The sequence below is a fragment of the Odocoileus virginianus genome, chromosome 1 (assembly GCF_023699985.2).
Source record: "Odocoileus virginianus isolate 20LAN1187 ecotype Illinois chromosome 1, Ovbor_1.2, whole genome shotgun sequence".
Lineage (NCBI taxonomy): Eukaryota > Metazoa > Chordata > Mammalia > Artiodactyla > Cervidae > Odocoileus > Odocoileus virginianus.
In genome coordinates, this window is record NC_069674.1 from 3,270,500 (window position 1) to 3,296,670 (window position 26,171).

General features: G+C 43.7%; 1 protein-coding gene across 6 annotated transcripts in view; it reads right to left on the reverse strand.

The window, feature by feature from the left end:
* Window positions 1-26,171, reverse strand: part of DPP6 (dipeptidyl peptidase like 6) — a 1,052,271-nt gene that overhangs the window by 369,439 nt on the left and 656,661 nt on the right. For all 6 annotated transcript variants that reach the window (XR_011482010.1, XM_070450430.1, XM_070450574.1 and 3 more), the window contains exon 2: window positions 8,393-8,507. Coding sequence is in view for 5 of the 6 variants with exons in the window: in XM_070450430.1 (XP_070306531.1) it covers window positions 8,393-8,507 (115 nt within the window). In the remaining variant the exon portion in view is untranslated. The remainder of the gene's footprint in view (window positions 1-8,392; window positions 8,508-26,171) is intronic.

Below are 26,171 nucleotides of genomic sequence, written 5' to 3' on the forward strand. Positions count from 1 at the left end.
GAGATCTCATTTCCCTTCTATTAATTAAAAATAGTCGCCAAAGTCCCAAACTTTTATGAATTAAGTTTTAATTAATATAAAACATCAGTAAAATTATAAAATAGAAGAGCAATGTCTTTAACAATTCCCTTCCCCAACCCCTCTCAAATCTACTCATTTAGATTTCAACAGCTGAATGGATGTTTTCCTGTTCAGTCAGATGCTCTGTGTTGAATTGCCAGTCCAAGTGATCCAGGAACTCTGATCTCATCATAAAACTCACTCACAGAGCAGTTCAGTTCAGTCGCTCAGTCATGTCCAACTCTTTGCAACCCCATGAATCGCAGCATGCCAGGCCTCCGTATCCATCACAAACTCCCGGAGTTTACTCAAACTCATGCCCATCGAGTCAGTGATGCCATCCAGCCATCTCATTCTCTGTCGTCCCCTTCTCCTCCTGCCCTCAATCTTTCCCAGCATCAGGGTCTTTTCAAATGAGTCAGTTCTTTGCATCAAGTGGCCAAAGTATTGGAGTTTCAGCTTCAGCATCAGTCCTTCCAATGAACACTCAGGACTGATCTCCTTTAGGATGGACTGGTTGGATCTCCTTGCAGTCCAAGGGACTCTCAAGAGTCTTATCCAACACCATAGTTCAAAAGCATCAATTTTTCAGTGCTCAGCTTTCTTCACAGTCCAACTCTCACATCCATACATGACCACTGGAAAAACCATAGCCTTGACCAGACGGACCTTTGTTGGCAAAGTAATGCTCTGCTTTTTAATATGCTATCTAGGTTGGTCATACTTTCCTTCCAAGGAGTAAGAGTCTTTCAATTTCATGGCTGCAGTCACCATCTGCAGTGATTTTGGAGCCCAAAAAGTAAAGTCTGACACTGTTTCCACTGTCTCCCCATCTACTTCCCAGGAGGTGATGGGACCAGATGCCATGATCTTAGTTTTCTGAATGTGAAGCTTTAAGCCAACTTTTTCACTCTCCTCTTTCACTTTCATCAAGAGGCTTTTTAGTTCCTCTTCACTTTCTGCCATAAGGGTGGTGTCATCTGCATATCTGAGGTTATTGATATTTCTCCAGGCAATCCTGATTCCAGCTTGTGCTTCTTCCAGCCCAGCGTTTCTCATGATGTCCTCTGCATATAAGTTAAATAAGCAGGGTGACAACATACAGCCTTGATGTACTCCTTTTCCTATTTGGAACCAGTCTGTTGTTCCATGTCCAGTTCTAACTGTTGCTTCCTGACCTGCATACAGGTTTCTCAAGAGGCAGGTCAGGTGGTCTGGTACTCCCATCTCCTTCAGAATTTTCCACAGTTTATTTTTATCCACACAGTTGAAGGCTTTGGCATAGTCAATAAAGCAGAAATAGATGTTCTTCTGGAACTCTCTTGCTTTTTCGATGATCCAGCGGATATTGGCAATTTGATCTCTGGTTCCTCTGCCTTTTCTAAAACCAGCTTGAACATCTGGCAGTTCTTGGTTCACGTATTGCTGAAGCCTGGCTTGGAGAATTTTAAGCATTACCTTACAAGCGTGTGAGATGAGTGCAATTGTGTAGTAGTTTGAGCATTCTTTGGGATTGCCTTTCTTAGGGACTGGAATGAAAACTGACCTTTTCCAGTCCTGTGGCCACTGCTGAGTTTTCCAAATTTACTGGCATATTGAGTGCAGCACTTTCACAGCATCGTCTTTCAGGATTTGAAACAGCTCAACTGGAATTCCATCACATCCACTAGCTTTGTTCATAGTGATGCTTTCTAAGGCCCACTTGGCTTCACATTCCAGGATGTCCGGCTCTAGGTGAGGGATCACACCATATTGATTATCTGGGTCATGAAGATCTTTTTTGTACAGTTCTTCTGTGTATTCTTGCCACCTCTTCTTAATATCCTCTGCTTCTGTTAGGTCCCTACCATTTCTGTCCTTTATTGAGCCCATTTTTTGCATTAAATGTTCCCTTAGTATCTCTAATTTTCTTGAAGAGATCTCTAGTCTTTCCCATTCTGTTGTTTTCCTCTATTTCTTTGCACTGATTGCTGAGGAAGGCTTTCTTATCTCTCCTGGCTATTCTTTGGAACTCTGCATTCAAATGGGAATATCTTTCCTTTTCTCCTTTGCTTTTCGCTTCTCTTCATTTCACAGCTTTTTGTAAGGCCTCCTCAGACAGCCAGTTTGCCTTTTTGCATTTCTTTTCCATGGGGATGGTCTTGATCCCTGTCTCCTGTACAAAGTAACGAACCTCCGTCCATAGTTCATCAGGCTCTGTCTATCAGATCTAGTCCTTTAAATCTATTTCTCACTTACACTGTATAAGTATAAGGGATTTGATTTAGCTCACAGAGCAAGCAACTTGCTCACAGAGCAAGCAACTCTCTTTTCACAACTGCCACTGAAACCTCTTCACTGTTAGGCAAATGTTGTTGAAACTTCAGTATATAAATTGCCAGATTGAACCACTTTTAAAACAACTTTCCCACCACTGTTTAAACTAATATCTTAATTGAGATAAAATTCACATATCATAAACTTTACCTTTTTAATGTATACAATTCAGCAACTTTTTAATGAGTTAAAGAACTGTGCACTCATCACCACTACTGAATTCCAGAGTATATCTGCATCACCTCCAGAAGAAATCTCATTATGATGCAGGGATGTAGGTTTATCAGCTGTATCAAATGCCCCACTATGGGAGAGGACGTTGACAATGAATGAACCGTGCATGTGTTGGGGTGGGACATATATGGGGAATCTCTGTACCCTAGTTTCAATTTTGCTGTGAATTTAAAACTGCTCTAAAAATATAATGTCTTTATGAAAGAAGCAATCTCATACCTATTAGCAGAGTCAGCAGACCCTTCTTACTCTCCCCATTTCCGGTCCCTGGCAAACACTAAGCTGCTTTTTAATCTGTATGGATGTGCCTGTTGTGGAATCACACAATATGTGGCCCTTTATGTCTAACTACTTTCACTTCTGCTCAAGTTTTAGCTATGCTGTAATATATATTTGTATTTAATTTTTATAGATGAATAACATTTTATAGCTGAATAACAATAACAATATTTTATGGATATACCACATTGTTTTATCTATTCACCTGGTGAGGGACATTTGGGTCCCTTTTGACTATTAGGAATGTCTCCATGGACATCTGTCCCTGGAGAAAGAAATAGCAACCTACTCCAGTATTGTCGCCTGGAAAATCCCGCGGACAGAGGAGCCTGGTGGAATACAGTCCGTGGGGTCCCAAAGAGTCGGACAGAGCAACTTTCACTTTCACCACTTCACCTTGTCCAAAGAGGCTACACAATTTTACATTCCTACTAGTACTGTATGAGTTTCCAATTTTTCCACATCCTCACCAATATTTGTTATTTCCCATTAAAATATATAAATTTTCTTGGATTTGAATTGAAAGGTATTATGTTAAGTGAATAAGTCAGACAGAGAAAGACAAACACGTATATGTGGAATCTAAAAAGTACAACAAACTAGTGAATATAACAAACAAGAAGCAGACTCACAGGTACAGAGAACAAACCCGTGGTCACCAGTGAGGTGCGGGCGGGGAGAGGCAATATAAGGATGGGGTGGGGCGCACACCCCGCACACACAGTTGAGTGTACTACAGGTTACAAGGGTTGATTGTATAATGTGGGGAATATATCCAATATTTTGCAATAACTGTAAATGGAGTGCAACCTTTAAAAACAGTGCAAAAATACATATAAAATTATATATATATATATATATATATATCTCCATCCTGCTGAGTATGAAGTGGCATCTTACTATGTTTTGATTTGTATTTCCCTGATGATTAATGATATAGAGCATGTTTTCTTAGGCTTATTGGCCATTTGTACTTCTTTGGAGAAATATTGTTCAAATCCTTTACCCATTTTAAAATAAACTGTTTGTCGCGTGATCTGAGCTATAAGAATTCTTCATATAATCTGAATACTAAACGTTTATTGAATATACGATTTGCAAATATATTCTCCCACCCTGGGGGCTGTCTTTTCATCTTCGTCATAGTGACCTTTGATACACAAAATATTTTTATGTTGAATGAAGTGTTATTTATTTTTTCCTTTGGTTGCTTGTGCTTTTGGTGTCATATCTGACAAACAGTTTCCTAATACAAAAGTTAAAAGATTTACACCTGTTTTCTTCTGAGAGTTTTATAGCTCTGGCTCTTATATTCAGGTTGTTCATCCACATTGAGTTAATTTCTGTATACGGTGGATGTCGGAGTTCAAATTCATTCTTTGCATGTGGACACCCAGTTGTACCAGCACCATTTGTCAAAAAGACTGTAAATGGTCTAAGCATCCTTGTTGAAACTGACTGTAGTTATATGGCTTTATATTTGAAGTCTAAATTATAATCCATTGATCTACATATCTATGCTTAAGAATAGCAAGGAGAAATAAGAAAGCATTCCTAAGTGAACAATGCAAAGGAATAGAGGAAAACAATAGAATGGGAAAGACTAGAGATCTCTTCAAGAAAATTAGAGCTACCAAGGAAACATTTCATGCAAAGATGGGCTCAATAAAGGACAGAAACAGTTTGGACCTAACAGAAGCAGAAGATATTAAGAAGAGGTGGCAAGAATACACAGAAGAACTATACAAAAAAGATCTTAATGACCCAGATAATCATGATGGTGTGATCACTCACCTAGAGCCAGACATCTTGGACTGCAAAGTCAAGAGGGTCTCAGGAAGCATCACTACAAACAAAGCTAGTGGAGGTGATGGAATTCAAGAGCTATTTCAAATCCTAAAACATGATGCTGTGAAAGTGTTGCACTCAATATGCCAGTACATTTGGAAAACTCAGCAGTGGCCACAGGACTGGAAAAAGTCAGTTTTCATTCCAATCCCAAAGAAAGGCAATGCCAAAGAATGTTTAAACGACCACAGTTGCACTAATCTCACACGCTATCAAAGTAACGCTCAAAATTCTCCAAGCTGGCTTCAACAGTATGTGAACCGAGAATTTTCAAATGTTCAGGCTGGATTTAGAAAAGGTAGAGGAGCCAGAGATCAAATTGCCAACATCCGCTGGATCATCGAAAAAGCAAGAGAGTTCCAGAAAAACATCTACTTCAGCTTTATTTACTATGCCAAAGCCTTTGACTGTGTGGATCACAACAAACCATGGAAAATTCTTAAAGAGATGGGAATTCCAGACCACCTTATCTGCCTCCTGAAAAATCTGTATGCAGGTCAAGAGGCAATAGTTAGAACAGACACGGAACAATGGACTGGTTCCAGATTGGGAAAGGAGTAAGTCAAGGCTGTACATTTTCTCCCTGCTTATTTAACTTATATGAAGAGTATATCATGTGAAATGCTGGGCTGGAAGAAGCACAAGCTGGAATCAAGATTGCCAGGATAAATATCAATAACTTCAGATATGCAGATGACACCACCCTTATGGCAGAAAGTGAAGAGGAACTAAAGAGGCTCTTGATGAAAGTGAAAGAGGAGAGTGAAAAACCTGGCTTAAAACTCAACATTCAAAGAACTATGATCAAGGCATCTGGCCCCATCACTTTGTGGGAAATAGATGGGGAAACAGTGGAAACAGTGTCAGATTTTATTTTCCTGGGCTCCAAAATCACTGCAGATGTTGACTGCAGCCATGAAATTAAAAGACGCTTACTCCTTGGAAGAAAAGCTATGATAAACCCAGCCAGCATATTAAAAAGCAGAGACAGTACTTTGCCGACAAAGGTCCATCTTGTCAAAGCAGTGGTTTTTCTAGTAGTCACATATGGATGTGAGTGTTGGACTATAAAGGAAGCTGAGCACTGAAGAACTGATGCTTTTGAACTGTGGTGTTGGAGAAGACTCTTGAGAGTCCCTTGGACTGCAAGGAGATCCAACCAGTCCATCCTAAAGGAAATAAGTCCTGGGTGTTCACTGAAGGAATGAAGCTGAAGCTGACGCTGACGCTCCATTACTTTGGCCACCTGATATGAAGAGCTGACTCACTGGAAAAGACCCTGATGCTGGGAAAGACTGAGGGCAGGAGGAGAAGGGGACAACAGAGGATGAGATGGTTGGATGGCGTCACTGACTCAATGGACATGAGTCTGAGCAAGCTCTGGGAGATGGTGAACGGCAAGGAAGCCTAGAGTGCTTCAGTCCATGGGGTCACAAAGAGTCACACATGACTGAGTGACTGAACAGTAACAAAGATAGTATCACGATACTTTTACTACTCTAATTTTAGAGTAAATTTTAATATCATAGATGTAAGTCCTTTAACTATTCTTTTTCAAGATTGTTTTGGCTGGTATGAGAGCCTTGCATTTTCCTATGAAGTTTAGAATTGGCCTGTCAATTTTTGCAAACTACAAGTTGGGATTTTGACATGGAGTACATGGAATCTATGGATAATTTTGGGAAGTACCGTCATGTTAACAATAGTACATCCACTAATCCATGAAGATGGGATATCTTTCCATTTACTAAGATCTTTAATTCCTTTCAATTACGTTTCATGGTTTTCCGTGCACAAGCCTTACATTTTTATTGTTAAATTGATTCCTAAGTGTCTTATTCCCTTTGAAACTAATGTAAGTGGAATCATTTGTAAATTTCATTTTGAATTGCTCATTACTAGTGTACAGAAATATAAATAGTTTTTGTATAATTTTGCATCTTCCAATGTGGCTGAATTCATTTTTTAGTTTTGTTTTTGTATGTTTGTGGACTTTGTAAGATTTTCTATAACAATTTCATGCCATCTATGAACAGAGATGGTTTTACTTCTTTCTAATCTGGATGTCTTTTCTTCCCCTTGTCAAGGATAACCTGATATTTAGCAAGATCACTGCTAACCATTTCAGTGTTAAGTATAATATTAGCTGTGGGTTTTTTATAGATGCTCTTTTTCATGTTGGGAAAGTTTCTTTCTATTCCCATTTGTTCAGTGTTTTATAGAGAGGGGATTGTAAATTTTGTCAGACGCTTATTCTGTGCCTATGAGATAATCATGTTGTTTTTTTGTCTTTATTCTATAAATCTGAGTGTACTACACTGATTTTTCATATGCTAAACCAAATTTTCTTTCCTGAGATAAATCCCATTTGGTCATGGTATATAATCTTTTTTCTGTAAGCTGCTGGTAATTTGGTTCAATTTCTTAGTATCTGGTTATGATTTTTGCATCTATATTCATTAGAGATTTTGGTCTGTCGTTTTCTTGTGATCTCTTTATTGAGTTTTGGTTTCAGGGTATTTGTTGTTGTTGTTCAGTTGCTCAGCTGTGTCTGACTCTTTGTGACCCCATGGACTGCAGCATGCCAGGCTTTCCTGTCCTAGAGATTGCTCAAACTTGGCCAGCAAGGAAACAGCAACCCACTCCAGTATTCTTGCCTGGAAAATCTCATGGATGAGGAGATTGGCGTGATACAGTCCATGGGATTACAAAAAGTTGGACATGACTGAGTGACTAAACAAAACAGCAACAATAAATTAGAGTTAAACATACCTGAAAATTTGCCCGCGATTTTTGTACCTGTCAAAAAATGCATTTTTTTCATCGTAAAGTATAATACCTGTATAGCCTATTTAATGAGGATTGGAACATCTTTTTGTCTACGCAAGTTGACACTTAATACAACAAGGAGAATGGATAGTCACACACAGTTTATACATGGCAATAATATTTTTCTCTCATGACCCCATACATTTATCTTATGGGCAAAGGCTTTCTTCTTACCGTAATCTCACCACTCTCCTTCTACTAAATTCTTACCTCTCCATGGAAGCCCACCTTCACATATGACTTTCTCCATGAACTTTCTCATGAAGGTTTTATCTTTCTTCTCAGCTTCTATACAACTTATGTTTGAAACTTTTAATAATCCATGCATATATTTTTTTCCTGTAGACTTTTGCTGATAATTGTTGTGTGTTTTTCTTCCCTGAGAGAGTTTTGATTTTGTTTCATGTTTCCTTTATTTCATCAGTAGTATCTAATAAGTAGTTTATCCTTAGTTGACACTCAATATAATGTTGTTTTAATAATTTTAATTCATCCTTGATAGAATACCCAAGAATACCATTAGACATATAAAATTATTATAAGGGCAGAGTCTTTAAGCTGATCAAGTAATAATAAATATTTGTGAATTTTAATGCATGCCAAGAATTTACCCTAGTCAAGAATTATCTAAACAAATTCATAGCATGTACAATGGATCTTTTTCATTGAATGCATATTACATCATTTTACCATATGGCGCAATGAGAATTAGAATCAAGGGAAAATAAATTACACAGTAGGCAGTTACGTAGAAAAAAATCACCAAGTAAAATCACGCCCTCTCTCCCATAGAGCAACTTGCTTTTCCAGGAACAAACGTGAGTACCTGGGGTCAGCAGTATCACCGAGGTGACGATCAAGGAGCAGATGACCAGGATGACAAGCAGCGCGATGGCTATTCCTTTCCAGTTTCTCTGTGGAGGGTTACTCCCCACGAGCTCCTGAAACAACAGCACAAAGAGAAAATCTTGTGAGTTAAATAAGGAAGTAAAATAATCCAAGTCACCACACTTCAGTCAAATCAAGATCTTGGCTGTAGGCTTCCATGGTGGCTTAGCGGTAAAGAATCCACTTGCCAATGCGGGTGCCAGAGACGCGGGTTCGCTCCCTGGTCTGGGACGATCCCACGTGCCTCGGAGCAACTGAGCCCACGCGCCACAGCTCCTGCCCTCTCACTCCCTAGAGTCCATCCTCTGCAACGAGAGAAGCCGCCGCAGTGAGAAGCGCGGGCGCTGAAGCTGGGGAGCGGTCCTCACTCTCTGCAGCCAGAGAGGGGCCCGCGGAGCAAGGAGGACCCAACACAGGCAGACATGAACAAAGAGCTCCGGGGTACTCTCATCCTTGAAGCGACCCTCAATTCCCTTCTCTTCCTTCTGCCTCAGGGTCCAAAGGACCCAGGCTCCCTTCCCTCATTTTATGGCAAAGCTTTATCTCAAGAAGAATCTGATATTATGTTATATTTACAGCCTTTTCTGTACCTTAACGCTTCTCCACCAGTACACTTGGTTCCACATTACAGGGTGACTATGGAGTTTCTCATCACAGTCAACCTGTTAAATGTCATCAAATCACACCCAGGTATGATAAGCATTTCCAGCCTCAACCTCTCTCATCTTTCTCTTCATTGATGCCCGCACTGTGAACTTCTATTTCAGCTGTGAAACTCAAACATTTATTCAGCACATACTAAGTGCCAGTGTTAATCAGCGTCTGCCTGCTTCTCACCATCTTGTACCTTCTTCCATCTGCAGCTCCTCAAATAAATCTTCAAGATTTCCCAGGTCTCACTTTGCTAGGTAACCCATCTACCCCTTTTCTAGGTTTTTAGTCCCCTCCACAGAGCTGTATTTGTATTGCAGCAGGTATTGAGGGTGAGAGGGGGGATCTGGAGACATTGCTAAGAACGGTAAAGATTTACTAAATCTAGGAAATTAATCCACATATTGGCTTCTGAGACCAAACTTTCAGTTTCAAATCAGGATGATTATATAACTTGCAGTCCAAACTAGGATCCTTGGGGAGACAAAGGGGGTAATATTAATAAACAATAATAATACAATAGTTACATACCAATAATAATTATTAATTTTGCAAGAGCAACTGGAACTCTCCAGGGCAAATTTAGCCATAAGGCTACACTGCAAATGAACTATTCACTACTGTCTATACATAGATCACAAAATATTCTCTCCTGTAGTACCCATAACTGAAACGCATATTCACTACAAGTCAAAATGCGGCAAAATGGATATGGTGTCAAAAAGTAGGTAATGCAATGCACAGATACACCTTTATCCAAAGCTGAAAGTTCATTAGAATGTATCAAATGGCTGCAAATCAAAATAAAGACAATACTCAACCACAGGACAGCAAGTAACTAACAACTGACATCCAAATATTTAACACTGGCCATCTAGGTTATAGAATTAGGGAAAAAATTGACTCGAGCTAATTAACACCGGCCATCTAGGTTTGAGGACTATTATAACTTGAGCAGGAAAGAGTGCTATAGTGTTTAGAAATTTTGACCAGCATTCTTATTTGCCATCAAGAACTTAATTTGCCCATTAAAAAGTGGTTTTCAGCATTTAAAAATAAGACTAAACATAAGCATGAAATTATGACAAAAAGGTATATACTGAGTCAATCTCCTTTCCTATTGGATAGAGTTTTCTATGTGAGGAAATCACAGGCCAATGATGAGAAGTGATCAGATCTCACTGATTGAGCAGCTTTTCATTTCACCCGAGTTTACAGAGGAAATAGGCCATTCTCACTAAGAATGTGAATAGTGTATATCTTGCAGTAGTACATTCCTTACACTATCATAGTGTGTATGATCTCTCACAGACCCAAAGTGGACATTTCTCAAATATCGTTCAGATTAAATTCAGAGTCAACATCCAAAACTAGAACAATTTCACACTCAAGATCAATCTTTCTCAAGACAGAGAATACTTAAATTAGTGGAATTGTCTTCATCAGCTCAAACAATGGATATCATTTAAATCCTGTTTCTAATAAGAAACGGACCTTTGTTGGCAAAGTAATGTCTCTGCTTTTATTTAATATGCTGTCTAGGTTGGTCATAACTTTCCTTCCAAAGAGTAAGCATCTTTTAATTTCATGGCTGCAATCACCATCTGCAGTGATTTTGGAGCCCAAGAAAAATAAAGCCAGCCACTGTTTCCACTGTTTCCCCATCTATTTGCCATGAAGTGATGGGACTGGATGCCATGATCTTAGTTTTCTGAATGTGAAGCTTTAAGCCAACTTTTTCACTCTCCTCTTTTACTTTCATCAAGAGGCTCTTTAGTTCCTCTTCACTTTCTGCCATAAGGGTGGTGTCATCTGCAAATCTGAGGTTATTGATATTTCTCCTGGCAATCTTGATTCCAGCTTGTGCTTCCTTACTTTGCACCAATTTTTTCTGCATCAGTTTCTTGAGTGGCCAGGAGCATAACTAGTTTACTTGCAAAAATGCAACTGAATGAATGTTGCAGCGATGTTCCAGTAGACCTTTCCCTGGCCCAAATACACTCACAGTATGGTGTCCAAGTCTGGGCTGAATATCGTTAAAGACAATGATGGACAGAGAATGTCCGTAAAGAGGACCGAAGACAGAGACACTGCAAAACATGTCATGTGAAGTAAGGCTAAGGAAGAGTTCAACCTCAAAAATCAAATACTTAGAGCCTCTACTTGAATTATCACATGCGAGACAGAGAAGACTTCTGTAGAGCTCCAGAAGGCAGAGTTGCAAACAAAAGGAAATTTCACAAAGACAAAATTATGTCAAGCAAACAAACAAACAAAACTTCAGAATTTCTAACCATTTGCATTGCTTCATGACAGAATGGCCTGTTTCACCAGAAAGTGAGGAGGGTGGATGAACAGCTCGCAAGGATGCAGGAGGGACAGCCCAGGAAAGAAGTTGGAGATGAGATATCTTGGAAACTTCAAACACAGGGTACCTTCTATGGTCACACAGGGCATGGGAAAGAAGGATGCTGAGACAGCTCAGCAAGCGGGAAAATGAATCAAGGTCAGGACAGTTCAGAGAAAGGACAAAGGCTCTGCTCCTTCATGCTCACTAGGCTAAGAAAAGATTTTGCAGAGAAAACCAATTCAGGATATATTATTAGATGGAAGAATGCACAATAATAGAACCAAACAGGTGTTGATAGCAGAGTCTACTTAAGTGAAGTGATTCTGGACCACTGATGCCATTTTTTAAGTACAGATGCATCACACTGTCTTTCAGGCAACATTCTTACATTTAAAAAGCAGTGTCATTTCACCCTCAGAAAAGCAGACTGTCCTTACTAAATCCCAAATTTTATTTTCAAAAGTAATTTTTTAAACAACACAAACAATACTGCTACAATAATCATAGGAAACAAAGTGGAAAAACACATGAACAACCTTTCTAGTCCAAAAGAACATAAGTTTTCATTTTTCCATCTTCCTCTCCAGTACTGATGTATGTGCATATTTAACCCTTCCACAGGTATTTAACAATAACCAGAACATAGATCTGGTTTTTGAGTCAGAATGCAGATTAACAGTGATCATCTAACCTGAGCATCTGACTTGGCATCCAAAATTCAGACTTCCTCATCTTAACTTGCAGGAAGTGAATTATCAAAAATTTGAGCAAAATTGTTCCTGTTTCTCGAGAAGGGAGACTTTCCCCTGAAATGTTGAGCTTCAGTAGTGCATTTCTCAACATAATTATGTATTTTTTGCCTAGAATGATGAGAATGAGGCTATAATATATTCCCTGTTCTGTTTGGTACCACATGCATACCTGGGAGATCCAAATAAAATTTAATTTACAGTTAAACTCTGGCCTAAGAAGGGACGGAGGAACATGGTAGGTATAGTTCATGGGGTAGCAAAGAGTCAGACACGACTTCACTTTCACTTTCACTTTAAGAAGGTGAACAAATCTCCCATGCATCTATCCATCCAATATTTATCCAAGGCTTACTCTGCCAGACCCTGTTCTGTGAACCTGTTATGCATTGTTAGCAACCCAACAAGTCCAACAGCTTTCATTTTTTCGATATTCCTTCCTTGCATCTTAGTGTAGGGATGGGGGACAGACAATAAACAGACACACACACTAAGAAAGCTCGCCTCCCCTCTGTTTTCACCTGCCTGCGTGGAGGAGAGACCATGTGAGGATGGAGAGACGGCGGCTGTCTGCAACCCAAGGACCAGCCCTCACCAGACCCAGCAGCTGGCACCCTGACCCTGGACTTCCGGTCCCTGGAGCTGTGAGAGAGAAATCTGTGTTTAAGCCACCGGGTCTGTGGCGGTGTGTTACGGCTGCTCCAGACAGAGGAAGACATGGGCTGACATCTGAGCGCAAGCAGCTCAGGTGGAGGAAGAGGCAGTGTGCGCTCTGGTCTGCAGGGCGGCAGAGAGACAGCGGCCGGGGGGCCACCGGGATGTGAGTGGGGTGACCACGCTGCAAGGAGGGTAGGCGTGGGCAGCCAGGAAAGCAGGGCCGGACGCCACAGCATGGGTTTTGGCTTTTCCTCTAAGTGCAAGGCATGTGAGCACCGCAGGGCATGAACCAGACCCCCAGGGGAGCCGCTACACGGAGAGCGAGGAACAAGGAAACAAGGGTGGGCCCAAAGGAGCCACCAGGAGGGGTGACGGAGGTCTGCCCCAGGCAGCAGTGGCGCGGGTTGTGAGAAGGGGCTAACCCTGGGCACGTGATAGAAAACGCCAGTCAACAGTGCTATTCAGAGCAGAGGATGCGCACGGGGACACATTTATATGCCACTCCTACACCTAGAGCCCTCTCTGAGGAGCTTGGCTTCTGTGCTCAAGTGAAGTGCACATCACTACAAAGAAAGTCCCCTTTCTTTCCCTCCACCTCTGAGCTAAGCCTCCCCACTCCCTGCTCACAACTTACTGCTCCTGGAGCCACCTCCTGCCCTGGCCCCGTCCCCACCCCACCCACACCCTCTGCAGCTTTGCCCGCATGGTTGATTTCCGTCTCCTGACGTTCCTCTCCAGGCTCATTTCAACAGGCAAATCCATTTGCATTCCTTAGTTGTCAGCTAAAATATCATCTCTGACATTTCAGGAAGCTTTGCCTGGTTTCGCTGGCAGAGTCCATTATTCTTTCCAATTGGACACAAATGTAACACTTTGTAAATGCTCTTCTGTAACATTACTGCACTACTAAATGGTGCATTCCATGCCTGTGTCATCTGCAGGCTGCAGCCAGTTAAGGAAGTTATCCTGATGTTCATGATCACGATGCCTGGTACAAAACCTAGGATGCCACAGTGCCCAGGGACTGTGGGCAGAATGGATGAGTGAATCTCCAGACGCCTTTATGAGAAGGAACTTTGTTATTTGCCTGCACATCTGTCAGAGACGCAATTGTTGACTGATGCAGAAAGTAAAGCGTTAATATAAGTCTGATTGCATTAACTATGCCATAAATAGCAATCGGTCCTAAAAGACTAATGCAAACTGACATCTAAGGCTGCCAATTCCCTTGTACCTAGTGATGTAACTGATGCTCATACTTATGTTTAGCTCAGACAGAAAGAAAACAAAGAACTAAAACCAAACTAAACCCTTCCCTGGGTCATTTGGTTGTTTTAAATATAAAATTCATCTTTCCAGAGTGCTATTATCTTAGCAGTTCCTAATCAGAGCTGATATTTCCTTTGCCCAGTTTACAACATTAGTTACAGACCCCAGGATGTCCTGTGAACTGATTCAAAAAAGACTCCGTTGGATGCCGACGCCCCTGCAGGGACCACCTGCGCACTTACAGCAGGTCTGTCATAGAGGCCCTGTCCTCTCCGTGAGAAAATCTGCCATCTCTTTATTTTACTTATTTTGACTGCGCTGAGCAGCATGTGGGATCTTAGAGCCCTGACCAGAGATTGACGCTGTGCCCTTTGCTTTGGGACGGCAGAGTCTTAAAGCACTGGACGGCCAGGGAAGTCCCAATCTGCAGCATCTTATCTCATCCTGAGCTCCATGCACCTTCATCACACTTGATGCCTTCTGACGAGGAGTAGAGAATCAAATAATAACTCAGGGGTGATTATTTAAAAAAGAGACACCAAGACTGCAAAGGTGGAGAAAAGGAAGGAAGGGCGGGGATGAGGAGTCTAGAGTGCGGTTGGCAGAGGATAAATGCACACGTGTCTGACAGCCTATTACTGTTTACTGACGTTACAGAAACCTGAATCAACACTGTGGTACTACTGACTGTGATCCAAACCATGTCTGGGCAACACCTGACATGCGATACGGGGAAACTCAAAAGCACACAAAACTTCCTGTCCTGGACAAAGAAGGTAAAGGGTACAGAGACCACATTTCCTTCATCCACTCTCTTCACATCAGAAGCTCCAACGAGGGGAAATCAGCACTTTAACTTCCACTGGGTCCCCGGAGTAGGGCGATGTAGGTTGCATCTGAGAGAGTCCACCGCAGTGATGCAGCAATAACCACCTCGCCTTAGGTACTGCGTGTGCTGTGGCTAAAGGAACACAGGGACAGACAGCAGGGGTGAGACTGGAAGGACCTCCCTGGCGGCCCAGAGGTTAAGACTTCACCTTCCCATGCAGGGGGCATGGGTTCAATCTATGATCAGGAACTAAGATCCCACATGCCTGCCAGCCAGAAAATTGAAACATGAAACAGAAGCAATCCTGTAACAAAATTCAATAAAGACTTTAGAAATGGAAGGAAAAAAAAATGGTCCATATTAAAAAAAATATTTAAAAAACAGAGATGAGGCTGGAGGTTGACTTCTGCAGGACACTAGGGGTTGTCATAAAGAAGCTCCCCATCCCAGGAGACGGGAGCACGGGAAACTGCAAGTGTGAGGGACGGGGGTGGTGGGAGGAGATCAGGGTCCACAGCGACAGCCGAGGTCCAGGCCTCGCCGGCTGTGACGGGGACAGCTGGCCATTGCGCGTTTTATTTCCCTTTGCTGAAGGCAGAGAGGTCAACCAGATGGCCCACTCACCAGGGAAGGAGGAAGTGAATTCAATTATTTTTCTCAGAATAATCCATCTTTGAGCTAATCAATCTCCTTTCCATCATCAAGCAGCTTTTGGAAGAAAACTAAGGCTAGAAGATTGATTCTGGCTCTCAAAATGGAAATCAAAACTGGGATATCACTAGATCCAGTAACTATTTAGGTCGCTGAGAGTTTAAATACCCCCAGAGGATAGATGTGAATGGGCAGGCTCGTGGAGATCAGGCATCCTTCACAGGGGGGACTCTCCAATCCCTGGAACACCCCCTCCCATGACAGCTCGAGTGTGTCCTCCGAGTCCGCTGGGTGCTCTTGCTGGTTGTGAGTGTGCGATGGGTGAGTGCTGCGGCCACGGGACACTGATTAACACCGATGCCACCAGTGACTCTCAACTGACTACAGGGCTGGGGTGGGCCAGCAGCCATTCCTGAAAGACAGAAACCACCAATGATGTGTGAGCGCTGGGCAGGGCTCGTGCTGGAGGGCGCAGTCTTACCCTTCAAAAGGCTTCTTCTGACTTCACTAATGAGAGGTAACATTTGGCTGATGAGCCCTTCTTCCTAGGGCTGATGGTTCATTAGGAATCGCCGTCGTCTTAGTGACAGAGAGGAGCTGTCATGCCCTGGGTATCTGACCCACAGTCAGGTGGCCTCCCTTCCCCTGGTCACTCTCTCTTCATCATCTTCCTTTGGACTACACGGACACCCCAATCCTTAGGTTGTTCTGGGTCCTCCCCCACGTTCTCTGCCAGCCTTACTGGCTGAGCTGGGATCCACTCTCCTTTTCTCCTATGAACTTGGAAATTCTGAAGTTGACTATCTGACATAACATGACTTTAACATAACATTGCTGTCTGAGGGCACAGCCCTTTAAAATCAAATTCACCACTATTACAGCAGTTGTCATCCTCATCCACCTGGGCTTCCCTGTAGTCTCAGTCAGTTAAAAAATCCACCTGCAATGCGGGAGACCTGGGTTCGATCCCTGAGCTGAGAAGATCCCCTGGGGGAGGGCATGGCAACCCACTCCAGTGTTCTTGCCTGGAGAATCCCATGGACAGAGGAGCCTGGCGGGCTACAGTCCACGGAGTCCCAGAGAGTCGGACATGCCTGAGGGCCTGAGTGTGCATGCACGCGCCTGCTACCTGCAGCCCAGAGACACTGTTTGCAGCGTGAGCCCCTATCCTATAAGTTCTCCCAGGTGAAGAAGAAAAAACAGGCAAAATATTGACTGTAATTACCTGTCTTTAAAATTTTCTTCTTCATTATTTTTACCCTCAAATTCAACAACAGAGCTGAAATAATTTTATGCTCTTTAGTTTAACTGACAGTGTCTGACAGTTTCTTTATGAAATTAATTCAAAACGTTAAGTTATTCCTGTTGCAGTGAAAAGGAAAAAAAGAGGACTGAGTTTTCCTTTTTCCCTTCTCTGAGAACAAAGAAGACAAAGAAAACAGTGAGCAGGCCTGAACATTCCTAGTTTTTAAAGCCTCGTGGACCGTAGCCATCAGGCTCCTCTGTCCATGGGATTTTCCAGGCAAGAATACTGGAGTGGGTTGCCATGCCCTTCTCCAGGGGATCTTCCCAGCCCAGGGATCCAACCCAGGCCTCCTGCATGGCAGGCAGATGCTTTACCATCTGAGCCACCAGGGAAGTCCTTTTTTTTTTTCTTTAACTGCTCCTAACTCTGCGTGTCTGTAACTAAGTCTGCTTTCCTGACCTCTAACTCTGCATGAGCCACAATCCACATTTTCTCCTTTGACTCTATACTAAATGCATCCCTTATCTGGTGTTTACCCTGACAACACACTTCCCCTTGTAGTTACACATCAGAAAGAAGGTCGCAGAGCCGCCACACTACCAGACTCTATGACTGGGTTACTGATGCCAGTGTATGACAGTCTTTGAAACAAGACAAGAGGAAGAAATCAAGATCCTGTCGCTTTTGTTCCTGACTAGGAGCCCTAGCCGTATATTCCTCATGGGGGGGGGGGGGGGGGGGGGCGGGGAGGGCACAGTTCTTGAGACATAAGCCCACTGAGTTCTCCTCTCAGCCAGCTGAGGATAAAAGCCACCTTTCTATTTTCTCCAAACTCTCTCTCTCTCTCTCTCTCTCTGTTTTTTTGCATTCTGCTTCGGTGGGCAGAGAAGGCCAAGATTTTGGCTGGCAACATTCTAACCTTCACAGCTTAGTCTGACTTGGACCTGTTTTGATAGACTGTTTTAAAGGTATCATGTTGCTCTGTAACTCACAAAAGTAAGTGCACTATGACCCGATCAAGGTCAGAAGAAATTTCACAATATATCATGCCCAAGAGAAACCTCTTTCAGTAAAAAATATGGCTATGAAATTAAGTTGCAGAACTTAAAATTGAGCATTTGTATCTCACTTTGCTGTGTATGATAATGATGTCTTCAAAGCATCTTTAGATAATGTCTGCCTTTGCCTTGACTCACTGAAATCCACAGGCAATTTTGAGACAAGTTTCCTACACTGGGCAGCCTTTAACCAAACTCAACACGTCACTTCCTGATGTCAAAAATTCCTGCAGGCTGTCATTCACTATTAAATAACAAACACGTCTCAAAGACAAGAATCACCAGCAGTTTAATGACAGAGATTAAAATAATTTAGCTTAATTTTTCAAAAGGGCTTGCCCCCCAATACAGTCTTCTATCAAGGCACATGGACTCCTCTTGACAAATTATCCCAACTGCCCTCCTCACCCACCCAATGGGGCTCCCTCAACCACTCTGTACCCCCACCAGGCCCTGCCCCAGCCTCAAGTGACTGGCCCAACCTGGGTCAGAATTCTGCTGCAGGGTTTTAGGGATGGGGTTAAAATACTGTAACAGAGAAGAATCTCTGTATTCTCTTACAAGTTCTTCACAGAAAGGATGTTATAAGCTTAAATTCTACATAATGGCCCATCTCTGGGAACCTTGCCTTGCAGGTAATGAGCAAGATGCTCAAATACCTCTGCTTGGCTCACAGGAAACATCCTTACCAGCCCACCTGTGGATGACCACAGGAAGGAAGAGATTAACACATCCCCTCAGGAGGCTGACCAGAACCAGGAAATGTCTGACTTTACCCCCTCCCCTTTCAGTGTAGAAGAATCCTGAATTCTGTCTCAGGCATGATGGTTCTTTGGAACACTAGTTCCCCCATCTTCTTGATCAATTGGTTTTCCAAATAAAGTTGGAATCTGCTTGCAATGCAAGAGACCCCGATTCGATTCGTGGGTCGGGAAGATCCGCTGGAGAAGGGATAGGCTACCCACTCCAGTATTCTTGGGCTCCCCTTGTGACTCAGCTGGTGAAGAATCTGCCTGCAATGCAGGAGACCTGAGTTTGATCCCTGGGTTGGGAAGATCCCCTGGAGAAGGGAAAGGCTACCCACTCCAGTATTCTGGCCTGGAGAATTCCATGGACTGTATAGTCCACGAGGTTGCAAAGAGTCAGACATGATTGAGCGACTTTCACTTTCACACCTTTCCCCAGCAACTGGCTTCTGGAATTACTGACCTGTCCTGTGGCAAGCACTACGAGCTTGGACTCTAACAATATTCCAATTTATTCCTGCCTTTGTCATGAGACACGAGAACAGAGGAGGCATGGGGGTGGGGAGTGTCTACTACCGTATGGCACATGGATTCTGAAGGAAACAGAAGCAGGCTGACAGAACAGGAGGAATGAATCAGACCAAGACACAAAGAGACAAGAAACCAAGAGAGAGAAGAGTCCCTCCTGGTTTTGAATTTCTTGACCTAATTATTCTCCCGAGGCCTGAATAAATTTTCCCTTAGACTTATCTGCACACTCCTATTTCTCCATGAAATATTTTATTTCCTATTTTACTTATCTAGCCTGAGCCGATTCCTGAAACTTGGGGACAAAGAATCTGACACATGTCACGTAGAGACACCCAGCCCAGCAGCCCAGCATCCCGTCGGGACTGTGTTTTCAGAAGACGTTCTGTGCTCATCACCCAAGTCACAGCTCGTCTGTGTGAAGCGTCTTATGGCCAAACCCACACCTGAAAATGAGGTGAAAATTTTAACTATGTGCTTGGTGCATAATATCAAAATATCAAATTTGCTAATTGGATGTGTAACTTTCTTTGAAAAGACCAGCTCTTCCATAAGTATGCATAGTTATTTTTTTTTTCAGGGAAAAGCTGACTGAATTTCAGCAATTGCCTTCACAGATCCCCAAGAACCCACACTTGCTATTACCAGTGCTGGCGTGTGCCCCTCCGAGACAGGAGGTGAGTAATTCAAGTTGAAGCAAATGCAGCCAAGACAGCCGGCACAACGGTGAGCATGCGTGTCTTGAAAGGGAGGGCTGTCCCGAGGCATTCACTGTCTTGTTGTTGTAAAGAGCCAACTCATTGGAAAAGACCCTGATGCTGGGAAAGACTGAAGGCCGGAGAAAAGGGGGCAACAGAGGATGAGACGGTTGGATGGTATCACTGGCTCAATGGACGTGAACTTGAGCAAACTCCAGGAGACAGTGGAGGACAGGGAAGCCTGGTGTGCTGCCGCCCATGGGGTTGCCAAGAGCAGCACACAATTTAAAGCCTGAACAACGACTGGCTTAGAAAGGCTCCTTCCAGTAGCTCCATGTGTAACAGCTATTTTTATAATCAAGAATGGTCGATAAATCACAGATGCGGAAAACAAACTTATGTTCACCAAGGGGTGAGGGGGGTAGGGATAAAGTGGGAGACCGGGATTGACATACACATCCTCCTATACATAAAACAGATAATTAATAAGGGCCCGCTGTAGATCACAGGGACCACTACCTACTCAATCTCTGTAGTATGGGGGGAGAAGCCTGAAAAACAGTAGGTATGTGTATCTGTATAACTGATTCACTTGGCTGTTCACCCGAAAACTAGCACAGCATTGCAAATCAACTATACTTCAATTAAGAAAACGAGAACGGTCTATGCCAGCATCGCCATGTAATTCACTCTACAGAAAGGCATACAGCATCAGAGAAATTATGAACCACAGGGATACAACTGACAAACCATGTAATTCCATCTGCCACCTTCAACACCTGTGCTGTGAAACTAACGCATCTACAGGTCCGTGTGTTTGGGATGAGGACATCTCTGGGGTGAGGGAGAGGATTATTTTGCCAACCACAGGGTGTATTCCATGTAATGAAATGTTATACCTCAATGGAAATACCAACCTTCTACTACATGCAGTGTCCTAAGGAAGATCACAAATAGAGCTGGGAGGGAAATGGAAAAGACTCTACGGAATATACGCTGAATAATTTAATTCCCTCATTGCTCAGCAGTGAATAATCTGCCTGCCAATGCAGAAGACGCAGGTTTGGTCTCAGAGTCGGGAAGATCCCCTGGAGCAGGAAATGGCAACCCATTCCAGTAATCTTGCCTGGGAAATCCCATGGACATAGGAGCCTGGTGGGCTACAGTCCATGGGGTCGCAAAGAGTCAGACACAACTTAGCACTGTTCAGACTCTCAGTCCTGTCCAACTCTTTGTGATCCCACGGACTACAGCACACCAGGCTTTCCTGTCCTTCACCATCTCCTGGAGCTTATTCAAACTCATGTCCATTGAGTCAGTGATGCCATCCAACCATCTCGTCCTCTGTCATCCCCTTCTCCTCCTGTCATCAATCTTTCCCAACATCAGGGTCTTTTCCAATGAAACAGTTCTTCACATCAGGTGGCCAAAGTACTGGAGTTTCAGTTTCAACATCAGTCCTTCAAACGGATAGTTGGGGTTGATTTCCTTTAGGATTGACTGGTTTGACCTCCCTGCAGTCCAGGGGACTCTCAAGAGTCTTCTCCAACACCGCAGTTCAAAATGATCAGTGGGGGTTGCAAAGAGTTGGACACAACTTAGCAACTCCACAACAAAAACAGTTCAGTATTGGGCAAGAAAGGAATTTCGATAAAACTGAGGATGCTGGATAACTTAGCGGGGAGAGCAGAGTCATAGTTGGAGAGGGGAAGATGAAAGGCAGGAGTTTGGGGAGGCCAGCAGGACTCTTCTGACCCAGATGGAGGTTATAGGGCTGTTTCAGGGCACACTTGTCTGTTCAGCTATATGCTTCCTGTTGTCCAGTTTTACATCACAGTACTTCACAGTGCAAAGGTGAACCATGCGCAGTGTGCGACAGCCTTGGGACCGGTCACGAGTGAAGTAAGGAGATACTTCCTGGAGCTCACACCTGGTGGGAAGGGACATCAGGCCAAGGTAATGACCCTAGGGACAAAGACGACGGACAGAAAGCCAAGGGCTCTGAGGGGCCTAACGATGGGAGGCAGAGCGAGGCGGCAGGCAAGGGCTGTCCGAGGAAGTGACATCTGAGAGCTGAAGGATGTGCAGGAACTAGTCAGGTGAGAACCTGGGAAGGTTACCCACGTGGAGAAAGCTCAGTTCAGAGGGCGTGAGCCTGTGCTCAGCGTGGCTCAGCACCCTGGTGTGTGGCATCCAGGATGAAGCTGAAGGGAGGGCGAAGACAAAACATGGCCCGCTTTGCAGACGACGCCATGTATTTTGGGTTGAATCCAAAATGCAATGAGGAGTCAGAGAAGGATTTTATAAGCCACTTGTAATAACTTCTGGGCTTTCCTGGTGGCTCAGCTGGTAAAGAATCCGCCTGCAATGCAGGAGATCTGGGTTTGATCCCTGGGTGGGGAAGATCCCCTGGAGAAGGGAAAGGCTACCCACTCCAGTATTCTGGCCTGGAGAATTCCATGGACAGTATAGAAGAAGTAGAAGAATAACTTAGAGGAATAGAATAACTATTCTATTCTAAGATAAGAATAACCTAGAAGAATAGAACTATAGAAGAATAACTTCTAGAAGAAGGTAGGCATTAATTACTTATTCAATTTATTAATTGACATCAGAAAAAGTATACCAACAAGGACCAGAACTGGTTATTTCCATTGTACCTTAAAATATACCAAATACCAGGCCAAGCTGGAAACAAATACCCCCAAAAGGGAAATACCCACACAACAACTATCACAATTATTGAGAGAAAAAAAACCACACAAACTCGACTGCAGGACCTCTCATTACAGGGCTCCGGTCTATAGTCTAAATGTATTTTCTTTCTAATATTTATTCACCATGAACACCACTGATATAAATTTTCTTTTATGTACCATGGACCATTTACTGTAAGTAGAAGGTAGCAACGAATTACAGAATCAGCAGTGCGTGCATCTCAGGATGGTAAGAACAGCTTTCTAACCCTTGTATTTTTCACATTCGGGATGACAACAAACGACTTTTAAGATGGCAAGAACATGTTTTAAATGACGTCTAGCAACTGACACACGCCCATCAGTATCCGTCACGTCGGCCTGTTGCAGGCACACCCCTATTTCTGCTCTGCCGGCTCATTTCCTTACACTTGGATCTTGGTGAGCCCCTCATAGACGGCACAACAAAGGCAATAATTGGCCAGTAACTGCCCAAGGAACCCGAGTGGACCAAAGCAGAGAGCATGCTCTGTGTGGTCCCAGGCCACTGCGCTGGCGACGGGGCTGAGAAGGGAAATCTCCAGCAGTGAAGTTAGCGGAGCAGGGCCTGCCCTCCACAGTCCACGGGAGGGGGTCACAGGATCGCTCAGGGGGTGGCAGGACCCCTCCTCTTCCCGCCTCTGCTGCTCCCACAAGGCCCCCCCCCACCTCCCTCACACAGTCAAGGCCCCCTGAATCCAGCATGGATTGAGTGACTGATTTTTTACTTAAAAAAAAAAAGTTAACAGTTTAGTCAAATGGGCTTCCCTGGTGGCTCAGAGCGTAAAGCATCTGCCTGTGATGCGGGAGACCCTGGTTTGATCTCTGGGTCAGGAAGATGCCCTGGAGAAGGAAATGGCAACCCACTCCAGTATTCTTGCCTGGAGAATCCCATGGACGGAGGAGCCTGGTGGGCTACAGTCCATGGGGTCACAAAGAGTTGGACATGACTGAGCAACTACACTTTCTTTCTTTACACTTTCAAATTAAAAGGACATTGAAAGTTCTTCAAATATTTCTACATAAAAAGTGTATCATCTATTGATATATACTTTAGTGGATGTGATTCTTTTCTCCACTCAGATGCTAATCTTATTTTGTCCAAACTTTAAACCTGTTATTGTGAATTGGGGTATAGCCAATTAGCAACGCTGTGGTGGTTTCTGCAAACAGGGAAGGCGCTCCGCCGTACACATACATGCATCCATTTCCCCCCAGTGGCCTCCCTGCTGCCTCAGACGGTAAAGGATACACCTACAACGTGGGAGACTTGGGTTTGATCCCTGGGTCAGGAGGATCCCCTGGAGGAGGGCATGGCAACCCACTCCAGGATTCTTGCCTAGAGAATCATCCGTGGACATAAGAGCCTGGCAGGCTACAGTCCACGTGATTGCCGAGTCGGATTTAACTGAGTGACTAAACACAAAACTCACCCAGACTCCCCCGACCCTGCCGCCATCCAGTCTGCCACATAACATTGAGCCGCGTTCCATGTGCTGTACAGTAGGTCCTTGAAAATGGTCAGAAGACCTGAACAGACATTTCTCCAAACAGGACATTCAGAAGGCCAAGAGGCATATGAAAAGATGTTCAACATTGCTAGTTATTAGAGAAACACAAATCAAAATACGAGATATCAGCTCACATCAGTTGGAATGGCTAACATCAACAAATCCAGAAACAACAAATGATGAAGAGGGTGTGGAGAGAAGGGTACCCTCCTACACTCTTGATGGGAATGTAAACTGGTACAGCCACTATGGCGAACGGTAAGGAAATTCCTTGAAAAACTAAAAACAGAGCTACCATAGGACCCTGCAACCCCACTCCTGGGCATACATCCAGAGGAAAACACGCTACAAAAGGATATATGCACTCCAGTGTTCACTGCAGCGCTGTTTACATAGTCAAGACACGGAAACAACCCCTGTCCACTGACAGAGGAATGGATAAAGAAGGTGTATGACATCCCTTATATGTGGAATCTAAAAAGAAATTATGCAAATGAACTTACTTACAAAAGAGAAAGAGACTCAGAGACTTAGAAAATAAACTTACGGTTACCAGCGGGGAGAGGGATCGTTAGGGACTTTGGGAAGGCCAGGCACACACTGCTACATTTAGAATGATCTTCCTTTCTAACACTGAAGTATAGCTGACTTACAATACTCTGTTAGTTTCAGATGCACAGCAGAGGGGTTCAGTTACACACTCACACATGCCATCTTTTTCAGAGTCTCTTTCCCTCATGCTGCTGCTGCTGCTTAGTCGCTCAGTCGTGTCTGACTCTTTGTGAGCCAATGGACAGCAGCCCACCAGGCTCCTCTGTCCATGGGATTCGCCAGGCAAGAAGACTGGAGTGGGTTGCCATGCCCTCCTCCAGGGGACCTTCCCAACCCAGGGATTGAACCTGGGTCTCCTGCACGGCAGGCGGATTCTTTACTAGCTGAGCTACCAGGAAAACCCTTTTCCCTCATAGGTTATTGCAAAATATTGAGTATGGGTCTCTGTGCTGTACAGCAGGACCTTGTTGGTTAACTATTTTTATATATAGTAGCGTGTATTCAGTAGTCCTGAATATTCATTGGAAGGACTGATGCTGAAGCTGAAGCTCCAATACTTTGGCCACCTGATGCCAAGAACTGACTTCATTGGAAAAGACCCCGACACTGGGAAAGATTGAAGGCTGGAGAAGAAGGGGACGACAGGGGATGAGATGGTTGGATGGCATCACCGACTCAATGAACATGAGTTTGAGCAAGCTCTGGGAGTTGGTGATGGACAGGGAAGGCTGGTGTGCTGCGGTCCACGGGATTGCCAAGAATTGAACATGACTGAGAGACTGAACTGAACAGAAATGAGAGTGTATCTGTTAATCCCAAACTCCTAATTTATCCCTCCCTTCTTCCCCTTTCGTGACCAAAAATTTGTTTTCTGGTCTATGAGTCTCTTTCTGTTTTGCAAATAAATCTATTTGTATTGAATCCAGGATTTCAATGGAACTCTCTGCCCCTGGCACAGCCATGAGCACAAAAGCCATAACCCAGAAGTTTGAGTCCAAGAAGCACAGTTCAGACGTGCTGAAGAGAAGCAAATGCCCAGAGGGGACCCACTGGGCTTGCAAAGCAGAAGAGGAAGCGCCTTGATTAGAAAACAGGAATCGTCACAGTAACACCCCGCCCAGCACAGAGAGCAGCTCAAGCAAAAGGTCAAGAAGAAATATGAAGCAAAAAACCTAAAATGCGCCGAAGAGAAAACCTCAGGCCCTGGCAGTGTGAGAAGTGCCTGCTGACACCAAGGACGGAAGAACCAGCTGGAAGGGGCCAGTCTGGATCCCTGGGTGGGGCAAACAGGAGACGCATCCAGCGACCTGCGGATGCGCCTGCCTCTGGGTGCAAAATTATGCCTCTGCAAAAGTAACACAGAGGGAAACACGGGTTATGGTGGTTGTTTCTGTTTGCTGCGTTTTTGTTTGTTTGCTTTTAATGAAGAGGAAAAGTTAAAATTTTACATCACCTCCGGCACCTTCTGCCTCTGTAACTCAGCTTGC